Raw genomic sequence first — 15,666 nt, forward strand, 5'->3', positions numbered from 1 at the left:
GAATCGATTCAGAAGTGAGTTGAGGAACGTCATTTGAACGCAAAAGTAGTGCTTCGCTGCTATTTTGTGGCATCCAGAATCTCTTGGGGAGGGGTGTCAATTACTTGCAGATTTTCGCGATTCACAGCGAGGTTCACTCCGTCCCCGGGTCACTGTACCAGACTAATGTGCGCTCCTTTCTAGCCGCCGCATTATAAAGATTAATCAAAGGCTTGGACCGAAGCACTCACTTTCCGTCGACCGCCTCAGTGATCTTGCAGTCAATCTCCTGCTCGTGGAGCGCTCTCAGCATGCGCTCCCTGCGGTCGCTGCGCCTCCGGAGGTTGATCATGAAAACCTGAACACACACAGGAGGCGCTCCTTTGAATCGCACGTTATGAACCACAAGAGGTTAAAAAAAAAAAAAAAAAAAAAACAAAAGTGGTGCCTCGACTCGTGATCTTAATTTCCCGCTCTCGTACGGTTACCAACTCATCATTCCACTTTGAAATGAATGTAACTGCTGTTAATCTGTTCCAAAAAAAGATCAACACAAAAAACAAACAGAAAAATTCCACTGTTTGTGCATAATGATAATTCAATGGGCATCGTGCTGCCCTTTATGACGCTTGCACCTTGTGGCCACCATGGGGCAGTATAATACATACAGGCACCTTACATGTAGATTCAAAAACAACAGAAAACAGAAGAAAACCATCGCGGCTAAAGTGCAGTAGTGCTAGCTATTAATATATGCCTGTCTATTGTTGTGCTCAAATCTAAATTGTTTATAACTATAGTTACCGTAATTTCCGGCCTACAGAGCGCATCGGAATATAAACTTCACCCAGAACATTTGTAAAGGAAATACCATTTGGTACATACATAAGCCGCACCTGTGTATAAGCCGCAAGTGCCCACATTGAAATCCACATTGAAACACGAGAGTTACAACGAAAGACGGTACACAGAAAGAGTTTTCAAAGTTTTAATACCTTAGCTTAGCTTAACATAGCAACAACACGGTAGCACGAACAGGGCTGGTTAAAAAAAAAAAAAAAAACAGCCACGGCAGCTACACAGTAGCAACACGGTAGCACAGCACTAACAGATAAAAAAAAAATCATATCTAAATCACTGTGACGCAGCAGAAACATACTAGAAAGATGCTAGCGCGGCGCTAACATTGCCGGTAAAAAAAAAAAAAAAAAAAAAAGTCATTTCCTCGACACATATATTCCACTGGTCGCACTCTTACCTTTTCTGCTGGAGTGCCCCCTTGTGGCCGTGAGAAAAAATATGCACAAATTAGCCGCATCACCACATAAGCCGCAGAGTTGAAAGCGTGTGAAAAAAGTCGCGGTTTATAGGCCGGAAATTACGATATAAAAAATACACTGCTAGTTTTGTTAGCCACTCCTTACCTTTTTGTATTGTTAGTGATTAAGCTAGCTGACATTCATAAGTCTCTTAATTTAATGTATAATTCTAGAGTAAACTTCAACTAGGAGTGGCAAAGAACAGCTTGAAGCAAGCACTAATATCTGGCAAACCGCCGCTTATTGGGAAATTTGCTATATCCTCAATATCTCCAAAACCGGGTCACTCGCAAGTCGAATTTGCACCGCGTCGAGCACGGAAGCACGTCGAGTGACGACATCATTTCCGCCTACCTCATCGAAGCCCATTTTGTCCGGTTGCTTGGAGGGAGCGGGAATCTTATTGGACGGCAGCACCGGGGGATGTCGTACTACAAAGACAAGACAAGTTGGCGTCAGTTGACAATCGAGTAGCGCGGCCGCACGCCGAGGTCACGGCGCTCACCGTTAACCTCCAGCAGGCAATGCGCGAAGCTCTCGACCTCGTCTTGCAACGTGTTGTGAGCCCGCAGCGGCACGGGGACGTAGCCGTACGTCTCTCGGTTGCACACGAACATCTGCACGTCTGTCGGAGGCGCAAGACGACGCAGTCAGTGGAGAAACAAGGCAGCCAAACTGCACGAGATTTTTAACTCGGCACCTTTCTGTGGCTTTTAAAAAAAAACGACAGTGCTTTAAAAATAAGCAATCCACTTAAAATGTATATGTCACATATTACCTCGAACCGTACATGAGCAGCAGGTCATTTTAGCGAGTTAGAAGCATGTCATTAACTGCAATTGTTCTCTCGGGCTACGTTACACACAACCCAAAATTCGCACTTCAATTCAACTCCTTTTTTTTCTTAACATTTAAAGACTCCCAAAATAGACTTTACTACAATAATCACAATCTGACAACACTGTGAAATGTTCAAGTCAGCAATTTTTTGAACGTCACAAGGAAATGTGATTTGACTGAATGGAAAAAAAGGCTGATGATCGCCAATTTTAACCTTTAATCGTATTATGAATGAAATACATCTAGTACATCTATAAATAAATGCTATTCTGTTTTCAAAATGCACACAATATGATTGTTCATTATTTAGGTGCATACCTCTACCCCCAAAAATTACAATTTAAAATACAACTTCAACGAAGTCATCGACTAAATTGAATTCAGATTTGCATCATGGCACGCAAGCGTGCTTTCATAGCGTGTATATCGTTTTTCCATTCAAAAACGTTTTCATTTCTTGTTTTAGTAAAGGATTGTCACGCATGAATTTGACAACAATTATTAACGTCATGTGTCGTTATCAGTAAATGATACAGACATTTTTACGAGTAATTGCTTCTGAACTCGATCGATTTTGGAAATAAAGTCGCTTAACAGAGTGCTAACTTCCTTCTTTCCAACTGTATCGACGATTTCGCGTTCCATCCGATCCCATCGGATCTTATTTTTTTTACACATTTATCAATTTCTTTCACTCGAGAGGCGTCTTTCCTCTTGAGCACCGCCACCGTGGTAGCTTGAAAATGGCCCCATGATCTGCCTCGTATACAACAAGCGTTTTCATTGGTCAGGAGGAACACATTCGACCAATCAACAGACGCGTATCTAATCTTCCACCTCGCTTGCAAATGTCGGCGCGGAATATGAACGAGTGTGGATTCCGGCACGGGTTACGGTCGGAATATTGCAGAAAAACAGAGAATATATCTATATTTTTTATCATTGCAAGTTAAAAAGATGGAATTCCGCCCATAATTGGAAAAATCACATGCCTGGAGTCACACCAAATATGACTCACCTTTTCTTCTTTTTTTTTTTTTTAATACTACAGTGTCACTTGTGTATGTTGTAATGCTTTTCTTGCAATTATTTTAATTGCAAGAAATAAAATACCAGGATACTTATCGGGTTGAAAATATAACAACGGTGCATCTCAAAAAATGTGAATATTGCGGTAGTTCATTTGGAAAAAGTGAAATTCACTGACTACTTTTTAGATGACCAAATCCTGTTCTACATAAATAAAAAAAATATTATTTTTTTTACGTCCCATTCTAATTTGGACGGAGTCACTGATGGTGTAGTGGTACACTCGCCTGACTTTGGCGCAGGCAGCGCGGGTTCGGTTCAGTGACTTTGTCCGCCCCTCGCCCGACGTTGAGGCTCCAGCGCTCCGTCACCCTTGTGAGGATAAGTGGCTGGGAAAATGGATGGATGGACATTCTAATTTGGTGAGATGGTGAATTTGATATTTTTGTTCGCTTTAATCTATAATTTCAAAGTTATATTAAAGATTTTAATCATGAAATATTTCACAGCGTGTGGAGTGAATCTATGTATGAGTTCACTTTTTTCTAATAAACTATTATAGCTTTGTAGCTCCACCTGTGTGGATAATATTTTTTAATTGTTTTTTTTTAATTTAATATATTTTTTTTCTAATGAAGCTGCCGCCGCTTGACAATTTTAAAGAGCCACTTAAAAGCTTGAAGGAAACATTTTTTGGAAAAAGGCACATGAAAATGAAATAAAAGCGGGAATCGAACTTGTCAAATGGTTGTATGAACATCACATTTGAAAATAAAGTTGAAACCATTTTTTTGTTTGCGAGGACTCTGCCTTTTGTTTTGCTTTTTTTTTTTACCTGCGACGCGAGCGGAGTAGGCAAACACGATGATGTCGTCGAAGGGCCAGTTGTACTCCGGGTGCGGCGGGTGGAAGGCCAGCTGCCTGGACGCCTCCTTCCGGAGGTCGATCAGGAAGGTCGAGTGCACCATTGGCACGGCAAAGCAGCCCTTCCGCACGCGCTTCCTCACCGGCATGTAGGCCGGCGTGCGCTTGTAGTAGCCCTGGCCCCGAAAAAGCGCCGTCAGTCGACGTTCGCCGTCGTCGTCGTCGTCAGTGAGTCGAAGACGGCGAGTACCTGGCTGGTCATTCCGCACCAAAAGTTGGAATAGGCCGCACGGGAATCCAGCATGGGCGCGATGACCGTCTTGTTCTCGCTCATGAGACTCCAGAGGACGTTCGGGTTGGTGAGCACGTTGTCGCAGTCCATCAACTGTACGAGTGGGAGGCCAAAAAAATGATAAAATGAATAATACAATATATACAGCAATGCAGTGGGATACGACTTCTATTTATTCCAGGAGGACGTTAACCACACAAAACGCTTGCATCTCAAATCATCTTTCCTGATTGAAATGAATGGAAATGTCGTTAATATATGCCGCTCGCCCACCCACAAAAAAAAAAGTACCGTAATTTCCAGCCTATAAACCATAACTTTTTTCCCCACACACTTTCAACCCTGCGGTTTATGCGGTGATGCGGCTAATTTGCGCATTTTTTTCTAACGGCCGCAAGGAAGCACTCGATTAGAGTGAGACCGGTGGAATATATGTGCCAAGGAAGTGACTTTTACCTGTCCGGCCCTGTTAGCGCTGCGCTAGCGTGTTACTGCCGTGTCTCAGTTATTTTTACCAGCATGTTTTTTTTTTCCCGGCTCTGTTAGTGAGACGCTAGTGTTAGCACAGCGCTAGCATTAGCATTAGCGTTAAACTCTGTGTACCGTCTTTGTAAATATCTCGTGTTTCAATGTGGGCACTTGCAGCTTTTACACAGCTGCAGCGTATGTATGTACCAAATGGTATTTCCTTTACAAATGTACTGGGTGAAGCTTATAAGCGCTCCGTAGGCCGGGAATTACGCTAGTCTGCGTCTGCTAAAAATTGTATTCGATAAAACTGTACAGTATAGAAACAGGCAGTAATGGGATCATCAAATATAAGGCAAATAATTCAACAGTTGTTTTTGTTATTTACTTTAGTTATTTTATACTGTATGCATCTCTTGCTGTTAAGGAAGTCTGAAGAACATTTGGAGCGCAACAATCCAGCAAAAGCTTTTGGATGTTACACGCGGCAAAATTATAGCCCGAGCTCAAGCTGCAGTGAGTGGGCGAGGCTTGGGAGTACAAATAGAAACATGCGCAGAGGCTCATCTTTGTTCCATTGCGAGGAGACGTCGCAAAAGAACCACATCAGTACCGAAAATATATGACAGGCTCCAATTCCAACGTCATTTTCAGCGCCAAAAATGTCCCTGTACTTATCCGTTGACTATTATTGGATTACAAAGATACACCAGTGCAGAGTCAGGAATCTTTGCTGTTTTTTCTCTTCAGAAAACTGAATTTTGGGCAGTGCTGTGACAGACACGCAGCATTCGTTTTTTTTTTCTGCTGTGCAAGGTGGCGATCATCATGATGAACGGGCGAGCCGAGCCGATACATGAAGTACATGATATGTACATCGAATGAACACGTGCTAGCTTGTCCTTGGGCCTTTATCGATTTCTCGTGTACGCACTGGCACTTATGCTAACTAACAGGGCCAGAAGACCCGGCTTGTTAACTTTATACACAAACATTACCGTAATTTCCGGCCCACAAGCCGCGACTTTTTTCACACGCTTTCAACCCTGCGGCTTATGCGGTGATGCGGCTAATTTGTGCATTTTTTTCCAACGCAAGAGGGCACTCGAGGGGAAAAGGTAAGAGTGAGACCAGTGGAATACATGTGCCAAGGAAGTAACTTTTACCTGTCCGGTGTATATTTTTTTTACCGGCCATGTTAGCGCTGTGCTAGCGTTAGCACTGTGTTAGCCTGTTCCTGCTGTGTTACTGCCGTGTCTCATTGACTTTTATCGGTATATATATATTTTTTTTTTTAACGGGCCCCGTTAGCGTCGCGCTAGCGTGTTGCTTCTGTGTTACAGCTGCGTCTCAGTGATTTAAGTATGTTTTTTTTTTGTTAGGTTTAGGGTTCTGTTAGTGCTGTGCTAGCGTGCTGCTACTGTGTAGCTGCCGCGTTTTTTTTTTTTAAACCAGCCCCCTTCGTGCTACCGTGTTGTTGCTATGTTAAGCTAAGCTAAGCTATTAAAACTTTGAAAACTCTTTCAGTGTACCTTCATTCTTTGTAAATATCTCGTGTTTCAATGTGGGCACTTCCGGCTTTTACATAGGTGCAGCTTATGTATGTACCAAATGGTATTTCCTTTACAAATGTGCTGGGTGAAGCTAATAAATCCGGTGCGCTCTGTCGGCTGGAAATTACAGTACTGGTGCACAAGTGACAGGATGCTCCGAGGACTTTTTGTGTAGGATTGTTTGTCGCATTTATGTTGAGTATGTGGAGGTTATCGTGAACAACTGGCAAGAGTAGAATTTACCTTTCATGATATGACAAACATGCCGCAAATGTATACTGTATTTCTATGCACTGACCTTTTTTGCATTTATTTTATTTCCCATTTACAGACAATCATTTCTATCCAACAAGGACAATTCTGCACACGCAGGTTAGTGTTTTTATGATTCTTATTGAGAATCATTTCTAGCCATTCTGTTCATTTTATTCGGTTTATTTTGACTGTACACGGAGTCTGTTATTGTGGAAAAACTGCTGAAGGAAGCATCCTCAATAATTCCTCAATATCCAGATAAATAGCACACCTGGTTATGCCTGTGAAACAGTTTGCCGTAGACTTTTTTTGAGTGGATTATTCCGAGCTGGCTGTTATCCGGAATAGCTGGCATGAGGAGATTAATTATCCGAACAAATAAATTGCGGGATTGCAATTTTCCCGTGCATGACCGAGCATGCTGCGATCTTTTTTTTCCTCTTTCCAATCAATTTTAACTTGTATTTCTTTCCAATATGTGGCCTGTCAGTCATCGGCAAGAATTGCCAAGGAATGATTACATTACACCGATTGTATAACAAGGTTTCAACATTCCGGCCTCAAATCAACATACCATGAAGTAGTCGGCCCACATCTCGCGGGCCGACTCCAGCGCAACTTGCCGCAGCTTCATGACGTGCTCGTAACGAGGGTCCGGCCATTCCTTGGGACCCTCTTCGTCCTCGTAGTGCCTGAAAAAGACGTTCAGAGCTCGTCTTTTGAACTGCGTCGAAAACTTTAGCGAGCGTTAGCACAAGCAACCGACCTGGGCTCCTCTTTGGGCCTCCACTCCACATAATGGTAAAGATTCTGCACACTGACGAGCCAATCGCGAAGGACGGCCGTGGTGTTGTCCTCGTTGTGATCAGTCGCCACCCTGTTGAAACGCAGTAATGAACACGACGCTGTCAACATCTGAAGGCCCATAATGCACCTTGCTCGTAACAAAGTATATCTATGACACCGATAATTGTATAAAAGCGTCACATTTTTCTGCAGCTGTCGGAATGAGTTCAAGAGTGCAAAAATGGACAAGATGGAGGACACCGACACATTTAAACAGGATGGCCACTTGCTTCACATGCATTAACTTCAACTTACAATTAATTCATTGTTTTAAGATTTTTCATAAATATACAACACGGTGACATGGTGGATCAGCTGGAAAGCGTCGGCCTCACAGTTCTGAGGTCCCGGGTTCGATCCCGGACCCTCCTGTGTGGGAGTTTGCATGTTCTCCCCCGTGCCTGCTTGAGTTTCCTCCGGGCACTCCACTTTCCTCCCACAACCCCAAAACACGCAACATTAATTGGACACCCTAAATTGCCCCAAGGTGCGATTATCAGTGCAGCTGTTTGTCTCGATGTGCCCTGCGATTGGCTGGCAACCGGTTCATGGTGTACCCCCGCCTCCTGCTCGTCGAGAGCCGGGATAGGCCCCAGCGTGCCCCGCGACCCTTGTGAGGATAAGCGGCAAAGAAAGTGGATGGATGAATGTACATTTTGCTGTAGTGCATTTTTTATGTAGTACAGCAATCAAGTTGATTTTAGTGCACAATGATGACCTCCCTTTGACCTGAGTTCATTCATTCTCGAGGAGGAGGAGGGGGAGGGGGAGGGTTCAAATACGCAGAACCGCTTTGGTAAACATGAGAACGACCGGCTCAGCAGAAAAGGAAAAAAAGAAAAAAAAAAAGACAGTGCCCCGTGTGAGGCTCGAACTCACGACCTTCAGATTATGAGACTGACGCGCTGCCTACTGCGCCAACGAGGCTGTGCAGGTCTGCGGACCACCACGTTATGTAGTAGCGGTACTGACGCCTGTGCTGCCCAAATTGTATTTTTAATGGATTTTGGATGCACGATAGCATGCATTGCTGCTCACTCCTCGTAGATTTCAACTACTATTATATGCTGGATTTTTTTTTTTTTTTAACATGCAGGATAGCATTAGCATCAATGCTAGTCACTCAGCATTCCGCACTAATAAGAAAGTTACTTGCTCCCAATGGGCGAATTAAAGGCCTGGGGTTTGGAGTTTCTTTGGAATCAACACATTCACAAAAACATTTTCACGCATGAAAGAGCATTAGCGTGAAAGCTCGTCTCTCAGCGTACACACAAATTGCTGTCACGGAAGAACTTAAGGCTAACAAAGTCCTGGTAGGTGCTCAACAAAGCCGCACCGACGCATACAACAGCTCCCTGGGTTGTGTTGCAGGTCAATCATCAGCTGCAGCGTTGGTATTCCCCCCCCCCCCCCTCCTCCCCCACATGGACTCCCTCCAGACGGTCGGTCAGGAACGGGACATTTCTCACGGGTGCGACAGAACACTGCAGCAGCTCCCTGCTAAGCCATCGCTCATCTGCAAGTCGTCAAACATGACACGCGTTCTCTCAGCGCCCAAAAAAATGATCGTCCACAACTTGTTGGCAGTACAGTCAAGTGCCGTAATTTCCGGCCTATCGACTTTTTCACATGCTTTCAATCCTGCGGCTTATGCGGTGATGCGGCTAATTTTTTCTAACGGCCGCAAGGGGGAACTTGAGCGGAAAAGGTAAGAATTACACAGGTGGAATACATGTGCCGAGGAAGTGACTTTTACCGGAATGTTTTTTTTTTTTTTTAACCAGCCCTTTTAGCGCTGGGCTAGTGTTAGCGCTGTGCTAGAATCTTACTGTGTCTCAGTGATTTTTACCAGTATGTTTTTTTTTGTTTTTAACCAACATTGTTAGCACTAGCGTCTTGCTGCTGTTTTACTGCCATGTCTCAGTGACTTTCACCGGTATGATTTATTTATTTTTTTTTAATTGGCCCTGCTAGCGCCACGGTGCCGTTAGCTGTGGTACCATGTTGCTACTGTGTAGCTCCCACTCCTGTTCCCTTCCCGGTATGTTTTTTTTTTTTTTTTTTAACAGCCCTGCTCGTGGTACCATATTGTTGCTATGTTAAGCTAAGCTAATGTATTAAAACTTTACAAAACTCTTTCTGTGTACCGTCTTTCTTTGTAATCATCTCATGTTTCAATGTGAGTTTCAATCTGGGCACTTGCGGCTAATCCACAGGTGCGGCTTATGTATGTACCAAATGGTATTTCCTTTCCAAATGTACTGGGTGAGGCTTATAAACAGGCGCGCCCTGTAGGCCGGAAATTACGGTAAACTTTTTTTTGTTTATTTTAGCTTGCATCTTTTGTGCATAAAGTCACCAATGTAGACACTGAAACCATTTCAATCGGCTTGTTTACTCAAAAAATGTTCCTCCACATGTGTTTACAGAATGACACAGCTGGATGTATAAAAACATCACTTCAGGCCCGTTTTGGAGCGCCACCAAAAGGAGAGGGTTGGGGGAATGGCGGGGGGCAATTAACAGCCTAACCCACATGAAAGGCGGCAGATAAAGCGAAGCCGGTGCGCGACAACCATACCTCCTCGGGGTTTAGGTGCGGGTGGGCTGTTGCGGCATGTCGTTAAACTTCGAGCAGAGAAACGCGCAACTTTTTACCGCCCCTCACTTTTGCTCGAAAAAGAGCTGAGAGTTTAATAAAAACTGTATGGAAGACGATTCAGAGATTTCTTTCGAAATACAGAAAATGTGGGAGGACAACTGCTGGAAGTGTGTGCCAAGCCCGACAACTACACGATGTAGTATTCAGTTGTGGGACGACAGCATTGAACTGTTTTTCACCAGTTTAAATTCGATCCATTCATTTTCTTTGCTGCTGATCCTCACAAGGGTCGCGGGGGAGTGCCGGGGCCTATCCCAGCTGTCAACGGGCAGCAGGTGGGCGACACCCTGAACCGGTCGCCAGCCAATCGCAGGGCACATCGAGACAAACAAACATCCGCACTCACAATCGCACCTTGGGGCAATTTAGAGTGTCCAATGGGATGGGGGAGGTAACCGGAGTGCCTGGATGAAACCCACACATGCATGGGGAGAACATGCAAACTCCACAAAGGCGGGTCCGGGATCGAACCCGGGACCTCAGAACTGTGAGGTCAACGCTTTACCTGCTGATCCACAATGCTGCCCAATTTTAAATTTCAAAATACATTTTTTTATAAGAACTTGACTGCGATACGTAGATATCGCAGCCTCCCTTCAAATAGTCTGTTAGAGTGCCTCGTCGTCCAGCAGGAGTGTGCGCACGTCAAAGAGGGAAAGGAGAAAGAGGGGGTACGGCGTTAAATAAGGTCAGATTTGACATCGAGCATGTAGACCAGGACTTTGGGCTCGTTGTCAGGTGTGAGCGCACCCACACAAGATGAACAAATAAACTCGGATGCTTTTTGTGTGACTGCTCTCAGCATTTAAGCAAAATGTCTCAAAATGCACAAAACGAGCGTTAAGTGGAATGCTTGATTGACAGCAACCATAGAAAAATACGTTGACGTGTGACGACATTCGTGTGGATGATGTCTCGCTGCATTTAGACAATTAACAGGATATGACATTGTATAAATGGAATAATTCTGGGAAACCCCCCCCATATTATTAATCAAAAATTTTGACTTTTTTTTCAAGTGAATGTTTGACATTTATACAAATATATTTTAATGCGCGAGAAGATTCCTGTGAACGCTTGTTACGGCTAGTGGTCACTTACTTGCTCAATACTGAATGAATATTGGCATGTCACCACAAAATTTACAATAAATTATTGTGGGGGGGGGGGGTGAACGTTTGCATCCAAAGAAGAGTTATGACACAAGATATCTCATTTTCCAAAACACTCCGATTTTATGTGGATTTTTTTACTACCTCAACAAACTGCTTAACGACTTGTGCAGTTAACGTGCTGCTCCTGAGTGTATCATTGGACCCCCAAACACCAAAATCCCGCCCCCATCCCCTCCACGTCTACAGATCAATAATGTATAGCATGCAGACCAGCACAGCTTCATGCATATTGATCCAAACGTCCACTTTGAGGCGTAGCTACGATGTAAAAAAAAAAAAAAAAAAAAAAAAAAAAGGTCTCGGAACGTCATTAGTCGCTCACCACACGGCGATGCGCTCCTTGGGGTAGTCGAGCCGCTCCACGGCTCCCAGCACGTAGGGCAGCGAGTGCTCAGAGTTGCGGCAGATGAGGGCGAGGACGACCCGGGGAGCCAGGAGAGGAGACTCGGGGCTCCAGCGCTCCTCGGCGAAGTAGCCCAGGGAGGGCGTGCAGAAGCCGGACAGCAGCGACCACAGCGCGGCGACGAGCACGCCGCGCGTCATGGTGATTCCTCCGCACGGAAAGCGGAACGGGAGGGGGACAAAATAAATAAAGGTGAGGGGCGGATGGTGCTGCGCACACGGTGCAGTGAGGACGTTGTGCGCATGAGCAGCGCGGGCGATGGGGGGGGGGGGGGGGGGTGTACTCAACTGAAACTGCAAAGTTATGATTTAAAGGGGAGGAGGGTGTCACGTTAAAGGGGATGGGCCCAAGGAAGACGCGACAGATTTCAACACGTCCTGCATCAACGCCTCAAATTCTAGTGACTCAATAAGGATTTGGCACCCTGCACAATGTGTCCGTGCATTAAACATTTCATTATGTTGACCCGCACACTTCAAACTTTGTTTCTTGCAAAATGTATTTGTTCTCTGTATTCTGTCTTAAATATCCTTACCAAAATTGCAATTTTCTTTTTCACCAAACCCATCATTCATAGAAATCAAACAATTTCCAGATATGTACATCTTATTGTGTAATTGTAGGTAACATTCGCTCTGAATGAAATACAAAATGAAGGAAGAAAAGAAAATATATTGTGAATTTTGGGATGGCCTGTATTTATGTTTGGCGACTTCTCATCACTTGCCGTACCTTCTGCTCCAAAATGTTGTTAAAAATATGTTGTGCATAACAATCATAGCAACAACACTGAGGAAAACGATAACGATTATGCAGCCTGGAATAGAAATTGAGTTTTACAGATCTGAATTCCAATAAAATGTCTTTTAAAGGGTGAAGAAAAGGTTATTGTGCTTCTTGTATTATATATTTAAAGTCACACAGCTACGTACAGTCACTCTAACTTCATTATGGTTAAAACTTTAACAAAAATACCCACCTTGCTACTTGTTTTTCTTGCATTCATTTTGGAATTTGCAAACCGTGCCAGTGGTTCGCTCGTCTGGCTCTCAGCCTAAAGGTCACGGGTTCGAGCCGACAGCGCATCCCGAGCCTGTATTGAGCTCGCTGCGTGCTGCACTGACGATGCACATTCGTTTGCCACAATCACTCAAAGAGGATTTCTAGTTAGTTTATTGCCCTCATATTACAAAAATAAAGCTAAATTATTAGTTTTCCATGCTTCTAGACATAGACGAAGATGAACAACCTTCTCAGTAAATCTACATTTGGTCCGGAGAAATCGATCGCTGGGAAAACGAAAGAAGAATTCCAACTTCTCGGTCTAAAGTTTGCCCCCAGAAGCCAGCCTCTCCACCTTCATAGTCAAGGCGGCGGCGGCGGGCTCGTCGACGAGCCACAGCAGCTCCCCGTTGGTCGGGGAGACGCGGGCTGCCGGGAACGGCGGACCCTCTCGCCCCTCCAGAACCTCCTGCAGGCACACGCTCACCGTTACGGCACGCCAAGCGAGCGGCGCGCTAAAACGGTACGGGAAGGCTCTTTGTTACCTTCAGAACGGGCGCTTTGCTTCCCCCGGTGGACACGAAAGCGGCGCAGCGGGCGGCGTTCACCACCGGGAAGGTCATGGTCACGCGCTCCGGCGGTGGTTTGGGGGAGTCGCTGATGGGAGCCACGATCTTCTGGCTCTCCTGCTCAGCCAAAGACGCTTATTTTGTTTGCGGAACGCGCAGACGTGAAAAGACGGATGACCTTTGTAAATCGATGAATAACACGCTATGTGATTTTAGTCTTCCTATTACATGGAATAACTTCTCATTTTACATAAATGACAGAAATGCTAAAATGCAAATTAAATCTGCACAGTTATTTAAGATTTTATGAAATGGCAGAATTCCATTTAATCACTAGTATTTTTTCCCCAATTTGATTTTTCCTTGAATTAAAATAACTCAAAAGTTCTGATCGCACTTGCTTTGTACATATGCCTTTTAAAATTACGTGTACCGAGTGCTGGAGTGAATACTTAGTGTAAATGCTTGTAAACGGTGTCAGAAACAGTCAATTTAGTCCAGATTTGATCCAGATTGTGTATTACAAAGCAATTACTATATATATATATATATATATATATATATATAATATAGTGCTACAAGATGTCAATTTGATTTAGATTCTGAACCATAATGCATATTTGGAAGGAGGATAATTAAACACTACATCATCTAATGTGGATGAGATCAATATTTTGCATTTGAGAATCTATGCACGAAGGATCAGAAGGTGGAATTTGATCTAGATTGGATATTTTAATATTTTTTGTCAGATACTGTTAGATACTGTGAAATGAATCCAAATGAAGTGCATATTGCAAAATATAGTATACTTGGTCAGGCGATATCAATTCAATCTGGATCTGCTCCAGATTGCCTTTTTTGGACCAATTTGAATCTGTGTATGCGGTGTCAAATGTCAATTTGTAAAATAATGAAATTCTTGAGTTTGTCTGTCAAACACAGTAAATACAATATGGATTTGATCCAGATGGTGTATTGGGTAATACATTTTATTCTGTATTTAGGGTCGGAATCTGTCAATTTGATTTGGGTATGGTCTTTGGAAGTAATCTGAATTAATCTATTTTGGGTCAGATGTTGTTAACTGAACTTAAATCTGGCCCTATTGTATATTTACAGCATATATTTTATTTTTTTCTTGGCCTAGAAGCTGTTAATTGAATCTGCAATCTGATTAAAAATGTGTCTTTAGCGTCAGTGTAAATCTGCACTCAGTGCGCTTAAAACCCAACAACTATCAATTCAATCTGGCTCTGGATCTGGTCCAGATTTGAAAATGAGACATTTTATGGCAAGTGCAGCACCTCAAGGAGAGCGTGTCCGGGGAAGAGGGAGCACGTGTGCCCGTCAGGCCCCATGCCCAACAGGAGCAGGTCAAACACGGGAACGTCGTCCTCCGGGAAAGCCTGGGAGGGTTTGGAAAACACGTTACATAATGTATAATAATCAAACACGGGATCGAAAGGACGATGAACCTTTCTCAGCTTGCGAGAGTAATCCTCAGCGCATTCGCTCACAGGGAGTGAGGAGTCAATGGCTAAAATTGCGTCCTCTGGGATGTTGATTTTGGAAAATAAATTACTCTAGAGATGAAAAACAAGACATAAATGTTAGTTCTGGATGCATTCAAGTAAATACATTTCTTAGCACGTACCTTGTAGAGGCCATAGGTGCTGTCAGGGTTGTCGAACGGCACCACTCTCTCATCACAGAAGCCCACCAGCCACTTGCTGCAGTCCAGGCCGGGAACAGCGAGCAGCTCTTTGCCGAGCATGGTCACCAGGCTCCCCCCGGACAGGCCCACAGTGAACCTGCCCCGGGAGCTGACCGCCCGCTCCGCCCGAGAGGTCACCAGCTGGGCCAGGGCCGGGCCAAGCTCCGCCGAGGACGGGAACGCCACAACTCTCCTGCCGGCCATGTCGTCTGACTGAGGGCAATGGGATGTGGTGCAATAGTTTAGCGTTAGGTAACAACTGTTTTTTTTTTTTTTGTTTGTTTGTTTTTGTTTTCAAACAAAACAAAAAAAAAAAGCAGACCGGTTTGAGCGTTTACATGGGAAAATAGGTGCACACGTTATAAAACACTGCGGACAAACGACGCGCCTACAAATTTACTCCATATTACGTTGAGAAACACCATTTTGACTCTACAAACACTCATAAAAAAATATCATAAAACGACATTTTTCCATTTAAAGCAGCATATACCCACTGAAAGAACGAAAGAGTGGACCGGGAGGATTTTCAGTCGGCAAATGTAAATCACTTCCTGAACGTGTTTCGGTAGCCAATCGTGTGTCGTGTCTGGATCGCAGTGCATTATGGGTTGCTGTTTTCCGCTTCAGTGGTCTGAAATGCATTTGATCCTCCCACGGGGTTCAAAGTAAAACAAACACATAAAATTG

General features: G+C 44.1%; 2 protein-coding genes and 1 non-coding gene across 5 annotated transcripts in view; all 3 read right to left on the minus strand.

Annotated features, from left to right (window-relative positions):
• Positions 1 to 12,799, minus strand: part of colgalt1a (collagen beta(1-O)galactosyltransferase 1a) — a 14,899-nt gene extending 2,100 nt beyond the window's left edge. The window contains exons 1-9 of one of the 2 annotated variants that reach the window (XM_061845928.1): positions 12,668 to 12,799; positions 11,608 to 11,836; positions 7,366 to 7,476; positions 7,174 to 7,291; positions 4,282 to 4,416; positions 4,003 to 4,207; positions 1,804 to 1,923; positions 1,653 to 1,729; positions 231 to 337 (exon numbers count right to left, since the gene is read on the minus strand). In XM_061845928.1, coding sequence (XP_061701912.1) covers positions 231 to 337; positions 1,653 to 1,729; positions 1,804 to 1,923; positions 4,003 to 4,207; positions 4,282 to 4,416; positions 7,174 to 7,291; positions 7,366 to 7,476; positions 11,608 to 11,828 — 1,094 coding nt within the window. In that variant the 5' untranslated portion in view covers positions 11,829 to 11,836; positions 12,668 to 12,799. Of the gene's footprint in view, positions 1 to 230; positions 338 to 1,652; positions 1,730 to 1,803; positions 1,924 to 4,002; positions 4,208 to 4,281; positions 4,417 to 7,173; positions 7,292 to 7,365; positions 7,477 to 11,607 lie in introns of both variants that reach the window. The other variant, XM_061845927.1, reaches the window with a different exon arrangement.
• Positions 8,300 to 8,372, minus strand: trnam-cau (transfer RNA methionine (anticodon CAU)). The gene has a single exon. It is a non-coding gene; the product is annotated as a tRNA-Met (tRNA).
• Positions 12,800 to 12,845: 46 nt separating the features above from the next.
• pgls (6-phosphogluconolactonase) lies at positions 12,846 to 15,570 on the minus strand. 2 transcript variants are annotated; one of them, XM_061845929.1, is made up of 6 exons: positions 15,474 to 15,570; positions 14,917 to 15,189; positions 14,738 to 14,845; positions 14,567 to 14,668; positions 13,236 to 13,376; positions 12,846 to 13,159 (listed from the first exon to the last, which is right to left on the minus strand). In XM_061845929.1, the coding sequence occupies exons 2-6, from the start codon at positions 15,178 to 15,180 to the stop codon at positions 13,013 to 13,015; spliced, it is 762 nt and encodes a 253-aa protein (XP_061701913.1). In that variant the 5' UTR covers positions 15,181 to 15,189; positions 15,474 to 15,570; the 3' UTR covers positions 12,846 to 13,012. The 2 variants fall into 2 exon arrangements, with proteins under 2 accessions (XP_061701913.1, XP_061701914.1); XM_061845930.1 differs by having other exon boundaries at positions 14,917 to 15,185; positions 15,474 to 15,517.
• Between the last annotated feature and the right edge of the window lie 96 nt (positions 15,571 to 15,666).

The sequence above is a fragment of the Syngnathoides biaculeatus genome, chromosome 16 (genome assembly GCF_019802595.1).
Source record: "Syngnathoides biaculeatus isolate LvHL_M chromosome 16, ASM1980259v1, whole genome shotgun sequence".
Lineage (NCBI taxonomy): Eukaryota > Metazoa > Chordata > Actinopteri > Syngnathiformes > Syngnathidae > Syngnathoides > Syngnathoides biaculeatus.